This window comes from Stigmatopora nigra, chromosome 15, assembly GCF_051989575.1.
Source record: "Stigmatopora nigra isolate UIUO_SnigA chromosome 15, RoL_Snig_1.1, whole genome shotgun sequence".
Taxonomy (NCBI): Eukaryota; Metazoa; Chordata; class Actinopteri; order Syngnathiformes; family Syngnathidae; genus Stigmatopora; species Stigmatopora nigra.
Genome location: NC_135522.1, coordinates 6,359,938 through 6,381,755, shown reverse-complemented (window position 1 = coordinate 6,381,755; position 21,818 = coordinate 6,359,938). Strand labels below are relative to the sequence as shown.

At 40.5% G+C, this 21,818-nt stretch overlaps 3 protein-coding genes across 9 annotated transcripts; all 3 read left to right on the top strand.

The window, feature by feature from the left end:
• The first annotated feature begins 421 nt into the window (after window positions 1-421).
• Window positions 422-2,155, top strand: LOC144208588 (migration and invasion enhancer 1-like). The gene is made up of 4 exons (XM_077734516.1): window positions 422-590; window positions 695-792; window positions 866-942; window positions 1,690-2,155. Exons 1-4 carry the CDS (start codon window positions 559-561, stop codon window positions 1,771-1,773), a joined length of 291 nt encoding a protein of 96 aa, XP_077590642.1. The 5' UTR covers window positions 422-558; the 3' UTR covers window positions 1,774-2,155.
• A 2,002-nt stretch (window positions 2,156-4,157) lies between these two features.
• slc4a1a (solute carrier family 4 member 1a (Diego blood group)) lies at window positions 4,158-12,509 on the top strand. 2 transcript variants are annotated; one of them, XM_077735002.1, is made up of 22 exons: window positions 4,158-4,212; window positions 4,876-4,924; window positions 5,873-5,944; window positions 6,060-6,118; window positions 6,837-6,937; window positions 6,998-7,044; window positions 7,119-7,284; window positions 7,714-7,849; window positions 8,015-8,084; window positions 8,162-8,204; window positions 8,278-8,462; window positions 8,673-8,880; window positions 8,943-9,146; window positions 9,339-9,487; window positions 9,579-9,773; window positions 9,996-10,226; window positions 10,293-10,382; window positions 10,450-10,616; window positions 10,703-10,944; window positions 11,221-11,390; window positions 11,595-11,768; window positions 11,939-12,509. In XM_077735002.1, exons 3-22 carry the CDS (start codon window positions 5,918-5,920, stop codon window positions 12,014-12,016), a joined length of 2,742 nt encoding a protein of 913 aa, XP_077591128.1. In that variant the 5' UTR covers window positions 4,158-4,212; window positions 4,876-4,924; window positions 5,873-5,917; the 3' UTR covers window positions 12,017-12,509. The 2 variants fall into 2 exon arrangements, with proteins under 2 accessions (XP_077591128.1, XP_077591127.1); XM_077735001.1 differs by lacking the exon at window positions 4,158-4,212 and having other exon boundaries at window positions 4,802-4,924.
• An 874-nt stretch (window positions 12,510-13,383) lies between these two features.
• ubtf (upstream binding transcription factor) lies at window positions 13,384-21,766 on the top strand. Of its 6 annotated transcripts, none has more exons than XM_077734003.1 (23): window positions 13,384-13,959; window positions 14,086-14,215; window positions 16,457-16,516; window positions 16,601-16,773; window positions 16,857-16,940; window positions 17,209-17,265; window positions 17,331-17,486; window positions 17,561-17,625; window positions 17,700-17,826; window positions 17,902-18,012; window positions 18,185-18,318; window positions 18,397-18,538; window positions 18,604-18,645; window positions 18,819-18,929; window positions 19,009-19,164; window positions 19,237-19,374; window positions 19,488-19,598; window positions 19,685-19,770; window positions 19,848-20,037; window positions 20,116-20,163; window positions 20,257-20,310; window positions 20,415-20,531; window positions 20,669-21,766. In XM_077734003.1, the coding sequence occupies exons 2-23, from the start codon at window positions 14,206-14,208 to the stop codon at window positions 20,819-20,821; spliced, it is 2,325 nt and encodes a 774-aa protein (XP_077590129.1). In that variant the 5' UTR covers window positions 13,384-13,959; window positions 14,086-14,205; the 3' UTR covers window positions 20,822-21,766. The 6 variants fall into 6 exon arrangements, with proteins under 6 accessions (XP_077590129.1, XP_077590128.1, XP_077590130.1 ...); XM_077734002.1 differs by having other exon boundaries at window positions 13,385-13,959; window positions 20,666-21,766; XM_077734004.1 differs by lacking the exon at window positions 14,086-14,215 and having other exon boundaries at window positions 13,385-13,959; window positions 20,666-21,766.
• The last annotated feature ends 52 nt before the right edge of the window (window positions 21,767-21,818 follow it).

The following is a 21,818-nucleotide window of genomic DNA, read 5'->3' as shown; positions in this document are numbered from 1 at the left end:
TGAATGGTAGGTTGATTGGACACTCTAAATTGCCCCTAGGTATGGGTGTAAGTGTGCATGGTTGTCCGCGTCTGGCCCTGAGTCAGCTGGGATAGGCTCCAGCACCCCCTGCAACCCTAATAAGGGTAAACTGGTTCAGCAAACGAATGAATGAATGAATTTAGTAAGTCTAAACATTTGTGAAGGAAATAGTTAGAACATTTCAAGAAAACCTTAAAATATGTGTAATATTTTACTTTAAAGACAACAAAGCTGTTTAAATTGTCACTTTATACACTTCATTTAATGAACAAATTTAAAACTCGCTGGTAAGGATGGCCAACTTGATCTTGACTTTACACAATAACTTACAAAATAAACACTAAAAAAACAACGTCAACGTGATCATGACAGGCATCCTTTCACGTGACCTCCGCATTCTTCATTACGTCACCACAGAACCGCCCCCTTGTGGCGACTTTACTATATAATATGCTATTGTGCCAATCACGCCACTTGTCCTAACCCGGTTCCAAAAGCAAACGTCTCTGTCTGCAGCATCAGAAAACAAACAAAAAAATGGGTGTGGTGACAATACGAGTGGAATACTGGTAAGATGTTGCGTTATTTCTATCATCGCTATTATTCACGATCGCATTGCGATCGTCGTATATGGCTAACCGAAAAGCTAACCGAGTTTCTCGCTGTCTTGCAGCGGCAACTGAGGCTACGAACCCCGCTATCTGGAGCTCTCCCGAGTCGTAAAGGGCGAGTTTCCTGATGCGGATGTGTCGGGTTTCGTGGGCCGCAGAGGTAAATAAATAATAGATCAACTTGGATTGCCACTAGATCTGATATTAAAAGTCATACTCTTTGTATTTTGCAGCCAGCTTTGAGATTGAAATCAACGGGCAGCTGATTTTCTCTAAGCTTGAGCTCGGGGGATTCCCGTATGAGGATGATGTAAGTACCTTTATGCTGTAGTAATACATTATAACTCGAGTTTTTTTTAATGCATATATCAATATCTGATACTAGCAATCAAATCTGAGTAATACTTGTATATTATATTTACTTAAAAGTATTCAAGCTACATCATAATGTGCACAGTGCAGGTACAACAGTATATTGCAATAACAATGCATACATTGGGGACCAATTCTTCTAATAATGTAGTGTAAACAATCTTTTTAGTGTTTAATTCAAGCAAAACAAATATTTAGCAAGATTACACGTGTTTATGTAGTATGGCCTCTTTCTTGTGTGTGTAACTGGGAAAGATGAATTCACTGTACACATGCATGGTAAATAATATTCATTTATTATTTACGTACTCCAAATATAAAAACATTGAGACTTGTATATACATTCAAGGTTTTTTTTACGAGCACTCATAAAAGCCCCGTGAGAACATGCAAACATTGCATTGTTTCCAGCTGACAAACCTGAATTACTTGAAATTACTTCAATTTCTTCTAAAACTACTGATTTCGTAGTACTAAAGACATCTTTTGATCAAGTTTTTTGTTGTTTGCTTGGATTATGACACATTTATTCATGATTCTATTTGTCATAGGTGTTTCAATAGAGAAAGAAAAAGTATCACAATACCATCCATGAATTAGTGATGAATATTCTCTAAACACCAGGAAAACAACCCCTTGAGATAAGCAAATTATCTTCTCTCCCTTTATTCCTTTTTTTGTCCAGGTGATGGACAGCATCCAGAAAGCTCACGATGGAAAACCTCTGGTGAAAATCACCAAGAGCCGGTCACCGTGTGTCATTATGTAAACACACTTTGGTGCAACTGGATGAACTGGACTTTCCTCAATGGCTTCCTGCATAAAAATACACTAACGAAACCACACAAATGTGGACCGAGCAACGGTTTTGTGGAAAGTCCGGCTCCCCCTCATTCGTTTTTGATTCGAAACTGCTGGCCGTTTATGACTAGCACAGCCTCAAAGCAAACGGCTGTGCTACGATGGATTTACATGGCTGGTAGTTCTCTAATCGAGATTGACTGACGGGGAGCGTTCAATGAAACTCAATTGGTTTTGACTAAAAGGTCAGTCCCACATTTTTTTTTTAAATAACGGTTTTCAAATACTATGCTTGTTTTGTTGTTTTTCATAACAGATTGGTTAAATAAAATTGATTGTGATGGGTTGCACTCTGATGTCTTTGGCGACCTTTCTTTCATAAATGTGCTTTTGTCAAGCCAGGCTTTAGTTTGCTATGCTTTGGACTGGATGCAAGAGGTCAGCAGGGTCACCTCCAGGGGGCGTTAGTTTGTCAAATGTAAGACCTTGAAAGATCCTTCTTTCCTTTAACATTTTGCATGGTGCATTTGTATGTGGTAGAATGTGGTCAATACATTATATTAATAGTGTTAAGATTTCAATATACAGTACTGCAAAAGACAAAATTGGCTATGGCTGTAAGCAAGAATATATTATATACTATAGAGAGACACTTTTTTAGTAATTGCACTGTCGGTATACAGGGGGAAAAAAATAGGACATTTTATGTGCCAATAATAATCCTGAGCCTGCTGGCCTAGTGGATAGCATGTCGGCCTCACAGTTCTGTGGTTGGGATGGACTCCAGCACCCCCCTTCAACCCATGTGAGGATATGTGGTTCAGAAAATGAATACCAATACTTAACTTAGTGAAATGTTTTTGTCAAACATTAGAATTAATGATAGACACTCCCAAAATGTTATGTTAATCAAGAAAATGTATATTAATTGAATTAACAATTCTATTCATCCATTGGAGTTGCAGTGAGCTATTTTGCGACAATGGGAGGGTACACTGTAATCATGTTGTCAGTTAATACTAATTTAATACTCTCATTTCCATCACTACTGTGTTTAAAGTGTCTTTACAGGCTCAGGGTGTGTCTGGATGTGAGTGCGTGGAGTCGCCAGATAGCTGCCAAAAGCCGATGATGATAACACGCCTGAAGATCATACATGCAGAAACCTCATCTATGACCACCCCCCGTTTTTTATCAACCCGTTTTGAAACCATGAAGTTATACTCAAATTTACATGTTTGTAACCACTGAAGCCAGTTTACATTCATCAAAAACATAACTTGAACATGTAAAATTCAAACACTAAAGTTAAAAACTTTTGTAAATATTGAAGAGCAGAATCTCCAGAATGTTTGTGAATATTTTTGTAAATTTCAGAGCTATTTAGGAGTCAATGAAGAATAACTCACAAATATTCAACGATGTTTCCCATCAGTGTGAAAACTGACCATAGAAGAATCTTCCTCCTTGATATATGTTTCCTGGAAAGCCATTTTCCTGTCGAAGATGGAAGTTCATCAAAAAAAAAAAGTTAAGTGGCTTTCACTAAACACAACCACACGTCTGGCTTCCTATTACTCATCATTAATCCGAAATGCCAACTTCCTCTCCATTATCATTTCTTGAGAACTTCTCGTGTTTTCAATTATGATAAACATCGACCCATCACTGTATCAAATAGTGGAACAGGCTCATTTTTTTCCCAAAGAAATTCTCAGGGCACGACTGAAGATGCTCAAATTTATGAAATACATTCCTTTCTTTATTGGTTAGTCTATTAATCTACTAAGGCATGATTTTACTCTAAATCATTCATTTTTGTGACTCATGAAAAGTCCCGATTCTGTCACAAAAGTGTGTCTGATGTGAATATGATAAGATCTTGCACGAGTGCCAGAATCCTCATGACAAGCACGAGACATTCTCATATTCCAGCTTCTTTGTGCTTGGTTATTGCTAATAATAAATTGCAAAGGTGTAACCAATCCATCTTTTCCAGCAAAAACTCACAAACAAACATTTCTCACGGTAGTCAGAGTATGTCACCATTAAGGTCAAGAAGGTAATAGCAAAATATTGTTTTTGTTAATGGTACTACAAAGTTACAGTACAAGCTATCCTCAATTTCAATTTTGAGTGATTGGTATAAGTTTGCCTGTCTTAGAATTTTATAAAATATTGATTTTGTTTTTTCCTCTGTCCATGTCTTTTTCATTGATTTTCATCCATACATCTATGAGCAACAATGCATCCATATGCAAGGTGAGTCCTACTAAAAAAAGTATTCATTTATAATGGATTGAAGATTCAAAAGTATTAACTAAGTTCTGTATGTCACAGGCCTGGTCATGAGATTTGGATTCATCTGATCTTCACAAGAGAAATCCAAGAGCAAACTGTCTCACTAGTAAGTCAGGATCTTTATGGACCTTGTCTGTTTTAGCACTTATTTCCAATCACATCTATTATACTTAAAAACAAATCATAAAAATATCTTTACCGGACATTACCTCACTAAACACTACTCCTTCAGTACAAAAGTTAAACCTAACAAATAGGCCTTGTCTTTATCGTATATAACCTCATCCAAAATATGAAACTCTAAACACTTGTCCCTAAACCATTGTCAGCAATTACTGACTAAGAAAGCACCCCCAATTTCCCTGAATTCAATTCTATTCATAACTAGTTTTGTAATTTTGTGGGGGGGGATCCCAAAGATATCAACAAGATGACGTATTTTTGACATAATACTTTCTAATGCCCCTTTTGTACCCCCATGTGCCTCCCCCGGCAGCAAAAATCATGGCGTCATTGGTAGCTGCACCAACTTTGTTAGGGCGGAGTAGTTCAACTAGGGCTGGGGTATCCCCACATCAAGGTGTCTCGGAATGATAACGCTGATGCGCTGTCAAGCATTATCTTCTCCAACCTTGTGGGGTTGCTAAGCAACCCGTCGACCTGCGGGGTCCAGCACTTTCTCTGGTTTGACGTAAATTCGCCTTTGGGTGTTCCTGCTCTTTGCTGTGGGGTCTCATTACTGTCATTTGGTTATCGTTCATTTTCATAGCGGACTCGCTGACAACTGCTGAAGACCTGGCAGGAGTACCTGTACACAGGTAGGGGTGTGGTCTATTCCAGGGTCCCACCTACTTTGTATTCATTTCTATTCATAATGTACTTTAGGATGCATACGAGTATAATGGTATGACTAGAAGGTTTATTTCTATTTCTTAAATGTAACCCATTGTACCTAACCGATACTTATTCTAAGTCTAAGACCCAAACTATTTTTCTTTAAGACCATCCGGAAACATTAGTACTTAATATATAGTCCTTAAATTCCTAATCTATTAATTCTCACCCTAAAAAAATAGAGTATTACACAATAACATTCACTCAGTTGTATTTTTGGGGCCTGTTGTCCTTAAGACAGCCCTTAACCAACTGTCACTCAAGACTAAATTCAGGAACCATAAATATTCATGCATAGTTTCTAAAACTTTCCCTAATTCATATTCTATATATTAACTCATAGTCTCTCAATCCCATGGTCTTTAACCCAAATCCATTTCCCCCTAATTTATAGTTATTTTTTACTCAATCCTAATTTACAAGACTATATATAGATATGTTGATTATTGTTTGCATTTTTTAAATGAAATTACATTCTCTACATTCATAGATCAATGTTACTGTTTTCCCAATCTAAATTTTGCATTTATATTATTTGTTTTAATTGAATGAAAATTCATTATGAAAAGCATTCTCACCTGCCAGTTTACATTAATAGTTGTTATTTTGATAACATGTATGAGTGTGTTTCTTTTTTCTTATACACTCCTTCATCAAGACAGAATTTGAAAGAGGGTGTAACGCTAAGATAAAACAGTCACAGTTCTTAGCGTCTGATTATCTTTCTAGAGCCATTTGTCCGCTGTTTATATTCTAGTCCCTGGGTTCATGTCATAAATCCCTTTATGTTGAAACAATGAATGATCTGAAAATAGTTTTGATGAAACAGTATAAATGTTACATTTATTTTTTGTTCACCCCTTTTCTCATAGGTAATGTACCAAAGTAGCTGAGAGTGTTTTTTTGAGAAAACCGCAATGGACAACAGCTTCACTTGTGACGAGGTTGGTCTTTTTCGAAGAAGGCTATTTTTTTTGGTGTTCCACATTAAGTACATTAGGATCTAACACAACGTTTTTCACTCAACCAACTGCATGAAATCCTTTCTCCTCCCTGCAGACCAATGACATATCATATGAAGACCATGATTCCGCCTTCCACCCCTCCCCACGGCAAATGTGAGTCACGATAACCAACCGTTCATAAATTGCACACAGGACATAGAGTCCTTTCTCGCTAGAATGTGTCAAAGATTAAAAGAAGTCAACCAAAGTATAGCCATGACTTGTTAAGTACTAATATGGATTCAATTGGCAAATTTTACATGGCTATGTAGGGCTATTAAGAATAAGTCAATAGGGATCATCAATGCTGTATTCAAGTCCAAAAGTCAAATTTAAAAGCCTTTATATATATATATATATATATATATATATATATATATATATATATATATATATATATATATATATATATATATATATATATATATATATATATATATATATATATATATATATATATATATATATATATATATATATATATATATATATATATATATATATATATATATATATATATATATATATATATATATATATATATATATATATATATATATATATATATATATATATATATATATATATATATATATATATATATATATATATATATATATATATATATATATATATATATATATATATATATATATATATATATATATATTCATATTCATATTCATAAACCAAGATCTTGTAACATGATAGATAGATACTGCTCTCGTGTGGCAATATAGAGAGTTGCAGCTTCCCTCAGAATTCAATATATTGTCGATATATGCCATAGCTTTCATTTGTATAAGTGTAGTTGTTAAATCTTCCACACCAGGGGGACTTTGGCGGACTGTGGGGATATGTGTGATGTGGACAATGAGAAGATCTTCAAGGGGACACCATCAGAAGCATACATCATTCCCAGTGGTTCAGATGGTAGGGTCATCTCGCCCCTCTTTAGTGACTTTTTTAATACACTTGACTTGTTTTTTTCAGCCTTCCTTAACCTGAACACCAATGCCACCACCAGAGGAGACGCTCAGGTCAGTTCATGATTTTAAGAACGTGTCTTCATTCAACTTTGGGAACTCACTGACCTGATGTTTTATGATCGCAGGCATATGTGGAACTGAACGAGCTATCGGGAAACACATGGCAGGAAACAGGCCGCTGGGTGGGCTTTGAGGAGAACTTCAATGCCCGTACTGGGAAATGGGGTCCTTCCCACATGTCCTACCTGACCTTCAAGAGTCTCATCCAACTACGCAAGACCATAAGCACAGGTGACTTTAGACTTGAGCCAATATATACTCAGTGAGCCTAAATATTCCTGAAATTGTGAAATTTGTGCACTCAAAAAGGACTCCAATGTCCTTCCCTCGATGTACAATGTCCTCAGAGTGGACAACAATATCTTTAAAGTGAACAAATATATAAAGTGAATAACACTGTTAATCCTAATCCCAGAATGTTCATCTCAACATTATTTCAGTCTATTGTTACATTGTCAAAAGGAAGAAACACCACATTTTGGAGCTAGACATTTCTTGAGCTAGATTAGGTTAGAATTTTCTGTCTGTGAAAATTAGTATAATTTGTTCAAATGTCTTAAAATGTGTGCAAAAAAGAACAATGTCCAATCAGTAAACCAAATTAGATAATAACCAGGTTGTTTTTATTTTATGATGCTGACATTATTCATAATCACCCAGGTGCTGTCATCTTTGACCTGAATGCCAGCAGTTTGTCATCAGTGGTTGAAAATGTTGTAGACGCACTTATCAACAAAAATGAGATCCGAGCAAGCGATCGGGCTGGTTTGCTGAGAGCACTCCTTATGCGCCGCAGGTAATGTTGACAACAACAATTGTTTACCCTTGGGTAACATTGATGGTTGTGGAAAAACATTGGCAAAAGGTTTAACCTATTACAATGTAAATATTAGATGGGGAAAGGGAAACTAAAGGTTGAAAGTCACTTGTTCAGAAGGCCTTTTTTTGTTCTTCCCTCCAGCCAGTCTGACAGACCCATGGTCACATCTTCTGGAGACATTGAGATGCAGACATTTTCAGTTTCCAACCAGGTATAAGTCCTCATTTTGCTTAACCTCCAACATCAATCTTCCAACTACATCACAGCTCCCACTTTTTTTTTTTTCAGAGGGACAATTCTAACAACATGGAAGCCTCCATTGTCCTCTCAGGTATTTCCTCACCATGTTTGTATATTTGGAGGTTTTAGGCATTGCAGAACTATAATAATCTCCCTCCCCAAAGGTGCCCTGGACCTACTGGACAAGCCAGTGGTGGCCTTTGTACGCCTGGGGGACTCGGTGGTGATGGAGTCCACACTTGAAAGTCCTGTCCCCGTACGCTTCGTTTTCATCCTAGTAGGCCCCACCCAGAGTGGTATGGACTACAGTGAGAGTGGTCGTGCAATGGGCGCTCTGATGGCAGACTGGGTGAGAAAAGGGATAAAAGGATAGTTGTGTTCTTGTTTTTTAAATGCCCAACAGTACAGTACAGAAATTGGAGAAACGAGGAAAATTCCAGGCAAAATTTTGCACTCAGATACGAGACAAATTTGACATACGAGGCATATGATGCTGCCGACATATTAGGACAAATCTGTATCATAAGAACCCTTAACATTCCCAGCTCTGCTTCACCAGGTGTTCTGTCTGGAGGCTTTCCTGGCACAGACCGAACAGGATCTGACCAACGCCATTGCTGACTTCATGGATTGCAGTATTGTCATCCCGCCAACCGAGATCCAAGACCTGGGGATGCTGGAGCCCATCATCAATTTTCAGAAGAAAATGCTGCAGGACAGACTCCGGCCCACCGACAACCGTCTGGCCTTTGGTGACAGGGTGAAAGGTAGGCTGATTTTAATCAAGACCCAAGACCAAAGGAATTCAGTGTCAGGTGTATGCGTTCAGTTGAAAAAGCCCCGGAGGCACCTAGAGAAGACCCCTTGGCCCGTACGGGGTATCCTTTTGGTGGGATGGTTAAAGACATCAGGCGTCGGTATCGCCACTACATCAGCGACTATACAGATGGCCTCAATCCTCAAGTCATGGCTGCCGTTATCTTCATCTACTTTGCCGCCCTGTCGCCAGCCATTACCTTTGGCGGGCTATTAGGTAGGTCTGGTGGTATCCCACAGAAGCTAATAATGTCTTTTATGGTGAGCTGGTTAAACTGAAAAAAATAAATAGTTTTGGTATGGAATATGTTTTTGGGGAATATTACAGATCATTGAATGCAGTTTTTCCTGAAATACTAATTCTTTGTACATTGTATAATGTATTTTAAACTATTTTTGTTTGTCTTAGCTGATAAAACAGAGAGGATGATGGGTGTGTCTGAGCTAATGATCTCCACTAGCATCCAAGGTGTCATCTTTTGCATCATTGCCGCACAGCCTGTCCTGGTCCTTGGTTTTTCTGGACCACTGCTGCTCTTTGAGGAGGCTTTTTACAGTGTACGAATCCACCTTGAGTAATACTTTTTCCTCCTCCTCCTCCTCATGCCTCATTCTCACATGTGCATGTTTTGTCCATCCCATGCTCCAGTTCTGCAAATCCCAGGACATCGAGTTCATTGTGGGTCGAATCTGGGTGGGCATGTGGCTCGTCATTATTGTAGTGATCATTGTGGCAGTGGAGGGCAGCTTCCTGGTTCGCTTCATCTCCCGCTTCACCCAGGAAATCTTCTCTATCCTCATCTCCCTCATCTTCATCTATGAGACCTTCAGTAAACTCTTTAAGGTTTCCCTCACTGGGTTCATCTTCTTATCATTACCATGTCATTTCACTGTGCTTACCTCATACTTGCATTTTTTTATATTTGTTTAATATTTGCACATACAATGTTTGCAGCGTAAAGCACCTGGTACGAAAAGTACTTTATATTTATCCAATTCTAAATTTGCCTATAACTTTAACCCTCCTCCCTTAATTTTAAGCCTTACACTCTCTTCCTTTGCACAGATCTTCAAAGCCCACCCTTTGAATATGAACTGCAAATCTCTGAACGATACCCTGAACAACCCCCTCACCAGCATCCTCAACAACACATCCAACCAGACCATAATCAGTCCCAACCAGCCAATTAAGGGTTACCCTAACACTGCACTGCTCTCCTTTTGTCTTATGATGGGCTGCTTTTTCATCGCATACTTTTTGCGCATGTTCAAGAATGGGACGTATTTGCCCGGTTGGGTAAGTCAATGCCACACAATAAAATTGGCCCAAATTGCGTTTTCCTAAACAACGCTTTTGCTGCAGCTGCGACGTTTGATTGGAGATTTCGGGGTCCCCATTGCTATTTTCCTCATGGTTGCTGTGGATATGAGTGCTACGGATACTTACACTCAGGCAAGTGATTGACGCAGGCTTTATGTCGCGTGTAGGATATGAAAGTGATTTTTGTCTCTTTTCGCAGAAACTGGTCGTGCCAAAAGGAGTCCAGGTGACCAACCCTGCTGCTCGCGGTTGGTTCATTAACCCAATGGGAGAGAAGAAGCCATTCCCCGTTTGGATGATGGCCGCCTCCTGCGTCCCAGCAGTGCTTGTCTTCATCCTCATCTTCCTGGAGTCTCAGATTACCACGTGCGTGATGATCAAAACACATTTCCCAAAAGATGCAAACATTTTTGGTTTGTTTTTGTTGCTATTTTGGTTTATTCCCCATGCAGGTTGATTGTTAGCAAACCAGAGAGGAAGATGATCAAAGGCTCTGGTTTCCATTTTGACCTGCTTCTGCTTGTTGTGATGGGTGGCATCTCCTCCATATTTGGAGTTCCTTGGCTGAGTGCTGCCACAGTGCGCTCTGTCACACATGCCAATGCTCTCACTGTCATGTCCAAGGGCCCCAAACCAGAGATTGAAAAGGTGGTGGAGCAACGTATCAGTGGCATTCTGGTTGCCATGTTGGTTGGTAAGTAAACACAGTGCACCTAAGTCTCCCTAGGGTCTCTTTTTCTGCAGGATTTCTTTTTCTGTAATGTCTTGAGAGAAAAACAAAACCAAACGTCATTGTATTTCAAATGGGAATAGCTGCTCCATCTGTTGTTGGCTTATTGCTACAAAGTGGATAGTATGATACAATATATTGCTCTGTGGAATTTGCATGTTCTCCACTTCACTTCGATTAGCGGTACACAAGATGACTGACTGAATGAATGAATTACACATATTGACTTCTCTTTTGCAGGTGTCTCTATTTACATGGAACCTATTCTGAAGATGATCCCAATGACAGCTCTTTTTGGAATCTTCCTTTACATGGGTGTCACATCCCTGAGCGGAATCCAAATGTGGGATCGAATGCTTCTGTTGATCACCCCTAAGAAATACCACCCATCTGATGCCTATGCTACCCGGGTATGCACCCATACCCCTCTTCTTTAACTTTTACCAAACCAGTGGATTCTCAATGTTAAACTGTAGTGAACTGCATTAATATCAAATCGTTTGCTTTGGGCCTATCAACAGCAATATATGACATGATTCTCTCATCACATAATGCAGTGCAAGGTTTGGTTGTGTTCATTTTAGCATTAGTGTTTGTTTTTATTATCTACATAGGTCTCAACAATGCGGATGCATCTTTTCACGTTGATCCAGCTGGTGTGTCTGGGTGTTCTATGGGTAGTGAAAATGAGCCCCTTCTCCCTGGCACTACCATTTGTCCTTTTGCTCACCGTGCCGCTGCGCATGGTTATGACTGGCACACTATTCTCAAGCCTGGAAATGAAATGCGTAAGTGCATAAAACTAAATTCTAATTCCCTTTTCATCTGGGCAAATTACAAAGGACAACAATTACATTTTTAGTATCATGTATTTTCTTGATTGTTGAAGTGTAGTTTGTTTAAATTATAAGCCCATTTAAAAGATTTTTTTTTTTAACTACAACATTCTGTTTTGCAGCTGGACGCAGACGATGCTAAGGTGAAGATTGAAGAGGACATTGGAGAGGATGTGTACAACGAGTCTCCTCTTCCATGAGCAAAGAAATGGATTCAATTCTCAATTACAGCCGGTGATTTATTCCTAGGGGTGGGGGGCGGGGGAGGGAACCTAATGGAAAACTTTTTTTTTCATCCTGTCATGTAGCATTACTTTTGGTATTATTTCTTTTATTTTTGCAGATGATACCAATAGCATTTGTTCTTGTAGTTGTAGATTTTCCTGATGGAAATTAGAGTAATTATTCTTTAAATCTAATGATTTTAAGCAGTTTTTAATGGGATTAATCAGGATATTTATCATTCATAAATTTCCACAATGTAACATTTTTGCTTGGTGTGTTTTTCAAATGGTAATTTTCAAGTATTTTATGGTCAGTCCAAATTCATATTAGGGTGTGCTGTGTATGAATGATAACATTCATGCAAGTAAGTTTTGCTTTATGTGTGCAAGTGACAAAGGTGAATGTGACAAAATAAACTGATTAGTAACGTTTTGATTTGTATTAATACAATAAAACACTTCAAAAATATACTGCCTTTTTTCGTTTTTCTTTTATTAAAATGAGTTTTCAAAACAGTACGCCCGAGGCAGTTTGAACGTTAAGTTACTTTTATGACACTTGTGTGACAACAGTACATTTCCAATGAGGAAAAATATTTGAAATTATACTTTGTGACGATTCAAACAAGTGAGTAGTATCCTTTAAATGTCAAGGAGTAAAAAACAAACACCAAAGTGCATGTCATCACAATGTTCATAATGTGCAATACTAATGTATTTTAAAGGATTAAAGCCCAACCAAAAAGTATTTACAGCCTCCCCCACAGACGTTATGATGAATACAATGTATTTTTTTAAGTATGAAAGCCCAATAAATACGTATTTACAGCCCCGCCCTCGCCCCACCCATTGACTAATGCATGTTATTATGAAAACAATGTATTTTTCTTTTAGGTATTAAAGTCCAACCAAAAAGCATTTACATCCCATCCACACAAACATATACTGACTAATGCACGATAGTAGATATACATAGAGTAAACATCGTGGAAGCAAGCATTGAGGAGCCACATAGTAAGAAACGAGTTACTGCGAGTAAACATGCGTGGTACGGTACGGTTTTTGGGGGTTTGTACGGGGAATCATAATCCTTTATAAGGGCAGTTAACTTCAGAGGTTGACAGGTATGACATTTTAAACTGTAAAATACACATTCATGCATCACAAGTTGTCAATTCTTCAAGCATAATGGTTGAAAAAGACCGAGAAGCCTGGCAGCCGTTTGTTTTTCTCACCGGGCTACCGCGATTGGACGGCCCGGGGTTCCGCCCACAAACACACAAGGTGGAGTTGGAAAAAAGAAAAAAAATCTTATTTAATATGAAGCTGTCAAACAGCTACCGGCAGTTTCCTAACCAACATTCTTTTAAAGTGCAGAGCCACGGAGATCCATTTCGTGAAGAAGGAAAGAATAGTTGGTAGAAAAAAAATAAACTTTTATTTTTCATTTTTTCATTTAAATCATAACAAAACCGATATACAAACATTAATAATCACACAAGGCTCGAATTGTAATGTCAGTCAGTCAAAGGACGTTAACTTTCCGGTGTTGGAACTCGTTACCGGTGGCCCGGTGAAAATGTTACAAACAACGACAGCGGGACAAGAGCAGACATGATGGCCGCGGTTCGGTCCGAGTCGGTCGGCTCGCCCCCTCCAGATGTAAAATTGCCATGGCGGCTGACGGAAACGAAGGCGGTGGCGTCGATCCGACAACATGGAAGACGTTTCGGCGTCGCGAAACGGTTGGGTGGGGAGAGGGAAGCTTGCTGCGCGTTGACTGGAGGGAGACGACGAGTGCGATGGAGGCGGGGGAAGAATCATCTCTGCGGGGACTGGAGCCGAGGACCGACGGCGCAGTACTGGCGATCGTTCAACCCTCCCCTTCTTCCTCTACCACGACGCCGAGAAGCAGCTAGGTAAGCCCGAGCCGAGGCGCCCCCCGCACGGTTACAAACTCTATACGATTGCACCACGCAAACCAATGACTAAAATTCGCTAATTCTACCGTAAATGTTACATTTTCATACGTGTGAAAAACGCAGCTCGGTCGACGGTCTCTCCCTTTGTACTCAACCACCGACGGTTAGAAAGGCACAGACGAGGTCGGCCATAGCCGTATTTCTTGTCCTCTGCGGCTGCGGCGAAATAGGCTTGGAGACACGATGTCTGGAGGTAACTGTTTTTTTTTGGGTTAAAATTGTATTTTAGCTTAGATATAGGACACTTTCCGTTGGTTGGTAACGCTATATTTAGGGTTTTGTGGAGCCTCATGGTTCTTTTTTTCCACCGAGACCTCCATGCGGCAGTTGGCAGAACAGCCAGCCGCCCCTCATGGTTAGCCATCAGGGATCTTAGTTTAATATCTCGCCGCCCTCTCTCTCCTCCTTCTCTCTCCTCGACGAGCCCGGACTACCAACAACCAAGCTCCTCGGCGAAGCCCCCTTCCGAGTCTTTGCAGTTTAGTTCGAATAATAGTAGTCTAGTGACGCACCGAGTTCATCCGTGAGCTTGGGTGTATTTTTTCGTTCTTTCTCCGACCCACCATTTGGACCTTGTCACGGTAGGTTTGCTCGGAAGCATGGCGGACCTCAGAGCCTGTTTGAGGCGCCATGGAACCTTCGCGGTCTCCGACCTTGCCTTTCAACCCTGCTTTTTACTTATTCCGTATCAGTAGCTGGCGTTTCATCCATCGATTTTTACTAGACATTATACAGTTATATCATGTATTATAGCTTCTATTTATTTATTCGTCGTTCATCTTTGTGGCTCTTTTTGCCCCAGCACCACGTGAATACAAAGCTAGCCTATGTGTAGGACTACTTTTGTAGGATTTAAGCCAAATAGAAAATAGTTTTAAGTTTATACATTTAACGACACTGTGTTGCGCTAAGGTGGGGGTTTATAACGATTTTATGGAAATTTAAGGTTTTGTCTAATAGTTATGGTTATCGTCTTGAAAATTGTCTTAAATGTATGTTTAGATCTTAACGTTTAAGTCGTCTTGGGGGGTCAAAAGTCCGTTTTTTTGTTATTTTAACCGGCATTCGGTCGTAAGTTTCGTTGGTTCGTCACCCTCGTGGTTCTCAAGCTAACATGCTAGTTGGAGCCATGAAGGACACGACGAGCAATGCGCATCCGCCATCATGGAAGCGCCACTCGGCTACGCCTCACTGAAGAATGCATCGCGGTTAAACTGTCTTTCCTCAAATAGAACCACACTAAAAAAGCTCTATGCCACAAAACAATAACATCGCACATTTGTTAACCGTGAACGAGAAATGTTCGTTCTTCTTTCGGTTTTGTCGAGATTTTCAGTCTCGGGGTGGCGGAGCGAGATCCGTGGGTGATGAGGCTCCTGTGGCGCAGTGATAGCCGCCATTGTGGCCCCTTCATCGGAAAGCGAAAGCAGATCCCCCGTGGTCAGCTGGTCGCCTCCAGCTGCTACTGCGCCTACTCCCTTCCTTCCTTTGTGGATCCACCCCAATGCCCTCGGCTGTCCAACTCGAAAATCCTCCATTAGCGAGCAGGCCCAGGCGAAGAAAATGGTCGTTGCGCGTAGAGAGTATGCGTTAAAAGCGGGGAGGGGGAAGAAGGCAAAATTCCGTCTAGTTGAAAAGTAGCTGTCGACGGGGAGGTAGAGCTAAATCGTTGCTACTTGTTAGCCCTCCGCAGTGTTATTTGAGATTGGGAGCAGTCACAAGCTATCGCGCGCGTGTGTGTGTGTGTGTGTCCTCGACGCTGAGCGTAAACGTTTAAGGGGCGGCGTAATGAATATAAGCCATTATGTCGACGGGCATTTCCTATTCAATTCTCGCGTTGGAATGCCCATTCACATCGCATTCCTGCTTCGATTGTCACAAAACGTGGGTTATATGGTTTCCATCCATTCATGTCAGAATAATATACTTGAAAGCAAGACACGCATATTAATACAATTGTAATTATACGACGGTTAGATGAACGTTTGCTATCTATTTAGGACTGAGTTTATAGAAACATTCCTTTGTAAATGTTTGCACTTGTGAATTACCGATAGTAGAAAATAAACATCTATGACAAAAACGTTAATATTGCGTTGCCCTGAAAAATTGCCTATAGAATTCAAGAACACCATACTACTCTTTCACTTGGCCAAATGTATTGCTTGTTGCTAAGAGACCAAAGTAGCCTATTGCTTTTCCATTGGTTGAAAGTCAGTCAGCTACTGTTATCCTCAAATAACATTAGTATATTTTAATTGGTTATACCCAACATTCTTGGCACTTGATACACACTAAACATTTTAAGTTTCAGAAAAGGATAAAAATACAAAGATATGCTCATATGATAAATTTGAAAACGGTAAATCGAGTGTACCTATTGCAGCAAACAGTGGTCAAAGACTAAAACTCATTTGAAATGCTATTTTTTCAGATTTAGAAAAAGATTGCTTACAAATGAATGGAAACATGGAGACAACATCCCAAGACCAAGGTAGTGTTTTTATCCTCTAATTGTCACCTGTATTTGATTGTAATGACTAATTGTACTTTATATACATTTATCTCTGCAATATAGAGTGGGCTCAGGAGGACCTGCTCCAATTGTTGGAGGGTATGAAGTCGGCCATACCCCCAAAGGATGCAACCAAGTACAAAACAACAGAGTCCCATCTGGACTGGCAGAAGATCGCCTTCAATTCCTACACACCTGAAATGTGCAAGCAAAAGTGGTCAGAGGTCGCCAAAGAGGTAACTGCTAGAGTTTGTTCATTATTTAAAAAAAAGAAAATTGTGGGGCTCATTGAGTTTGTTTCTGTTTGACTTCTCAACAGATTCGTAAATTTCGGACCCTCACAGAAATGATATTTGATGCTCAGGACTACATCAAGAATCCTTATAAAGGCAAGAAATTAAAGGTGAGCAAAAAACTTTGTTTTCAATTATATGCTTATTTGTGCCCAATCAATATACAATATGCATGAAAAATATATGGCTATGAGAGGGGAAAACTGCCTGGGTGTGGGAAATTTCACATCTTTGCATAAGAAGTGTGCATACTTGAGCAGGGATACCTCTCAAATTGCTTCAATGTTGGTGGATTTGGGTATGTGGGGAAAATTTAGGAAATGAATATTTTGGGAACAAAGCTCATGTAAAAATAAATGATAAATTAATATGATTTAGAACGGCTCATCGCGCAGGAGAGGGACGTTCCTGGGATCAGCCATTTGTGCAATTAAGGTGGATCGAAAGTGGCTCTTTAATCTGAGTGTTATGTTACTAAAAATGTTATCTTGGCACGACAGAAACATCCCGATTTCCCCAAGAAGCCTTTGACACCTTACTTTCGCTTCTTCATGGAGAAGCGGGCAAAGTATGCAAAATTGCATCCAGAAATGAGCAACTTAGATTTGACCAAGATCTTGTCCAAGAAATACCGTGAGCTCCCAGAAAAGAAAAAGGCAAGCACGGATGTTCATTTGGTATGTATCAAAAAGAGACCACTAGATTCTGAAGTTTCAACTTTTGCTTTTAGAACAAATATATGGAAGACTTCCAGACGGACAAACAAACATTTGTACACAGCATGACGAGGTTCAGGTGAGATGATCTACTACATTCTTGAATTTTTGCCACTTAACCTTGGACTAGTTCACAAGAGTGTTACCTTATAGGGAGGAACACCCTGACCTTGCCGAAAGCATGTCCAAGAAAGGCCCAAATATTCCTGAGAAGGCCAAAACTCCCCAACAGCTGTGGTTCAGCCATGAAAAAAAGGCCTACCAAAAGGTCCAACCGGATGTAAGTTGTTTTTCTGGGTTGTGCGTGCACGTTATATCATTGGGGTGCACATTGACCTTTTTGGCTATTCTTCAGGCCACCATAAAGGAGGTCAAGGACTTTCTCGGCAAGCAGTGGACACAGCTCACGGACAAGAAGAGACTTAAGTGGATCGCCAAGTCACTGGAGCAGCAAAAGGAATACCAGGTGAGAAGATGCAGCATGCCTCCAAAGGAAAGATGCTTTCGCGATGTCTGATTGGGGGCATATATATGACGGGCCGTCTTGACTACAAATTTGGCAGATAATTAGATGTTTGCAAATCTGCTAGTGATTGGCACATATTCCCTTTACACTTTTTGTTTCTTCTATTTCTCAGGAGACCATGCGCGAATACATCCAGCAACACCCCGAGTTGAATCTGTCACAGGGGGACTTTGCCAAGTCCACGCTGACCAAAGCCGAGAGGCACCTGAAAGACAAATCTGAGGGGCGCCCCGACAAGCCTGCACCGTCAGTCACTCCTGCCCATCTCGTCCATCCGCATTTCAGAAAGAGGATACTCATATTTATTTTTTTTTCTCTCTTCAGGAACGGTTACTCCATGTTCTGTGCCGAGCTTATGTCCAGCATGAAGGATGTGCCCAGCACCGAGCGCATGGTGATGTGCAGCCAGCGCTGGAGGCTGATCAAGCAGAGCGAGAAGGAGGCTTACCAGAAACGCTGCGAGCAGGTAACGCAAAATGGCCGCCTATCTCTCGACTTTGCTCTGAATATGTCTTTTTATTCTCTCCACAGAGAAAGAAGGAGTATGAAATTGAAATGAACAGATTCCTCAGTGTAAGTTTTTCATACTTTGGCAACAAATAACAACAAAGTTCGCTAAAAATAAAAGATAAAACCTGTGTCGTCATGGGAAGAACACATCAAGTGAAAACTTTTTGACCTTGTTAAAAATAGGATCCGGGTGTAAGATTTTAATAATTTAAACTGCACTTTTTTTGTCTCTTCAGGGTTTGACTGAGGAGGAGCAGCAAAGAGTCTTGTCTGAGGAAAAGGTGGGAGTCAAGAGAGGGATATTGGCTAACAGCGCTGCTTCCAGAAAGAGAAACTCCAAAGCTATGGTAATTAGAGCAAGGAAGTTCTGGATTATTTTGTCATTTTCTGTTTCTGATTACATTATTGCTGTTACTTAATTTGAAGGCCAGTCCAGAGAAACCCAAGCGGCCCATCTCAGCGATATTCATCTTCTCCGAGGAGAAACGTCCCAAGCTCCACCAAGAGCGTCCAGATCTTTCTGACAGCGAACTGACGCGGCTGCTGGCGCGCATGTGGAACGAGCTGCCCGACAAGAAGAAGGTAAGACGGGACAAAGAAATTTGAACAGCAATTTCTTTCAATTATGTAACCGTGGCCTTGGTTTGAACATAGGAGAAGTACAAGCGACTGGAATCTACCCTGAAGGCCCAGTCTGAGAAGAAAGAGGACCGCAGTCTGCCTGACCCACCCAAGACAGCGCAGGATATCTGGCAGCAGAGCGTCATTGGAGACTATCTTGCCAGATTTAAGGTTGGCACACCTATCATATTTTTCATTGTGGAGACATAGTGTCTTGTAGTTGTATGCACTGGTAAGGCTACATGCTCAATGCTAGTTCACCTGAGATTGCTCCTGTGTTGTAGAATGACCGCCCCAAAGCCCAGAAAGCAATGGAGGGAACCTGGAGCACAATGGAAAAGAAGGAAAAGATCATGTGGATCAAGAAGGCGGCAGAAGACCAGAAAAGATATGAGGTTAGACAGCAGTGTGTTGGCCTCGGGTCGCTACCGACGACTGGTTTGTTGACTGCCAACCAACATTTGGTGTCTCCTGTCCACAGCGAGACCTTTGCGAAATGCGTTCGCCTGTCGCCACCGCAGTGGGGAAGAAAATGAAGTTTGAGGGTGAACCCAAAAAGCCTCCTTCGTGAGTTTGAATCCCAATTTCTTGAGTGAATTTCCCCATTTCATTTCCATCAAGCTGACGTCCTGTTTTTCCATTAGAAATGGGTACCAGAAGTTTTCTCAGGAGATGCTTTCCAACGGTGAGCTCAACCACCTGCCAATGAAAGAGAGGATGACGGAGATCGGCAGCCGCTGGCAGAGTCTGGCTCTGAAGGACAAGGATCGCTACAAGAAGATTGCCGAGGAGATGCAGATGCAGTACAAAGTGGTGCTGGAAGAGTGGCTTACGGTGAGTGTTCTGAAGTTCTAAATGCTTGCTGTTGCTGCTTTAATGAAGCATCTTTTTAACACTTCTCTCCTGTCACAGAGTTTGCCTGCTCAAATCAGGAACACCTATAAAGAGTACAACTCTCAGGTGAGTCTGGATTTCCAAACGCAACAGGACTTGGTGGCCATTATTTTACTTCACTGTCACTATTTTTATTGAAATGTCTTTTCAATCTTTTAGAAGAGGAAAGCCCCAGCGAAACCGACAGGCCCCAAAGCAAAGTTGAAGAAAACTGTAAGCTTAACATTTGGGACTACTGTCTGTTTAAAAGATATTTATAAACAGAATGATCCATTTGGAAATGAGCAAGAATTCACTCCTTGTGTGGCCTCCTATAGGAATCTGAGGAAGAGGACGAGGACGATGAAGAAGACAACGACAACGACAAAGAAATGGCTTCCTCAGAAGCAGCATCCTCCAGCGGCGACGACGACGATGATGATGACGATGATGACGTAAGTTGTGCTGATGCAGTAAGGTGTTTTTTGCGAAAAAGTCAAAGGCTTTAAACTAGATAAATGCAAATGTTTACTAACTTTTATCTTAGAGTATGGCTAACAAAAGTTGCCACCTTGTGTTTATTTTAAAGAAGGACGATGACGACGACGACGATGATGATGATGATGATGATGACGACGACGACGACGACGAGGATGACGATGAAGTGGATGACAAGGAGAACAAGTCAGAAGAGAGCAGCAGCGGTTCCAACTCGGGAGAATCCTCAGACTCTGAGACAGACTGAAGGGTGACGTACAATTCTGAATGGAGGCGTGACCGCCGTGACAAGACAGACTAAGCTGAGCCACGGGGATTCGAAGATGGGGAAGCTCTGCCACTTTGCAAGCCCATGCCCACGCTTCCTCAATGTCATAATGTCATACATCAACTTCTTTTTTGTTCCCATGTTAGTCCTTCTGCAAATTTTAGTCAAACGCGCATCCCACTGGTTTGGCGATGTTCCAAATTGAGGCTTCGTTTTTTTTCTTTCTTTTTTTAAGTTTTAAAACAATCTTGCCCATTTTATTTGATTGTTCCGCAGGGACGAGCCAGGCTTATTACAGCCAAAGAACACAACAACCAGGTGGGATACTTAAAGCAGGGAGAGGAGCAGGCAGGATGCAAGGGTCTTTGTACTGGAAAAATTGCACTCTTAAGAATGTTTCCTTGTTAATACTTCCCCCCCCCCCCCTCTCTTCCTCCTCTGCTCTTGATTTTATCCCGTTTAGTTCTCAGAGGTGGTATCTTGTCCTATATTAAAATAATCAAGAAGAAGCCATGCCGAATCTGTTTTTGTTGCGAGTGTAGGCATATGTAGTATATGTATGTGGGCCTATGTATATACTACATAGGCCCACATACATATACCACATAGGCCCACATACATATGCCTACATACATATGCTATTCCTATGTAGTATATGTATGTAGGCCTATGTAGTATATGTATGTAGGCCGATGTAAGATTCTTGTAAATACTTTTGATTTTGTATGATGTGTTTTTTCCCTGCCGGTCTATCTCCTGGTTGTTTTGTTTTCCTTGTCAGGGAGAGAGATGTTTGAAAAAAGCTTTACAAATTTGTACTGCTTATCATTTGACAAAAAAAAAAAAAAACGTGATGTTTTCTATAGCGGAGGGTGTTGATGTTCTTGTAGTTCAAGTATTTGGGCAAATAAACACAATCTTGAATGGGTTGTCTTGTATGTTAGACTACTGCTAGGACCATCCACTTCCTTCAACA

What these genes read in the sequence shown, in the direction of transcription:
- slc4a1a (XM_077735002.1), top strand. Translation starts at nt 5,918, where the DNA reads ATGGACAACAGCTTCACTTGTGACGAG. An exon ending in CATTCCCAGTGGTTCAGATG is followed by an intron (nt 6,938 to 6,997) that starts GTAGGGTCATCT and finishes TGTTTTTTTCAG; the next exon opens with CCTTCCTTAACCTGAACACC. An exon ending in CTGATGCCTATGCTACCCGG is followed by an intron (nt 11,391 to 11,594) that starts GTATGCACCCAT and finishes TTATCTACATAG; the next exon opens with GTCTCAACAATGCGGATGCA.
- ubtf (XM_077734002.1), top strand. An exon ending in TGCTGGAAGAGTGGCTTACG is followed by an intron (nt 20,038 to 20,115) that starts GTGAGTGTTCTG and finishes CTCCTGTCACAG; the next exon opens with AGTTTGCCTGCTCAAATCAG. An exon ending in AAGCAAAGTTGAAGAAAACT is followed by an intron (nt 20,311 to 20,414) that starts GTAAGCTTAACA and finishes GGCCTCCTATAG; the next exon opens with GAATCTGAGGAAGAGGACGA.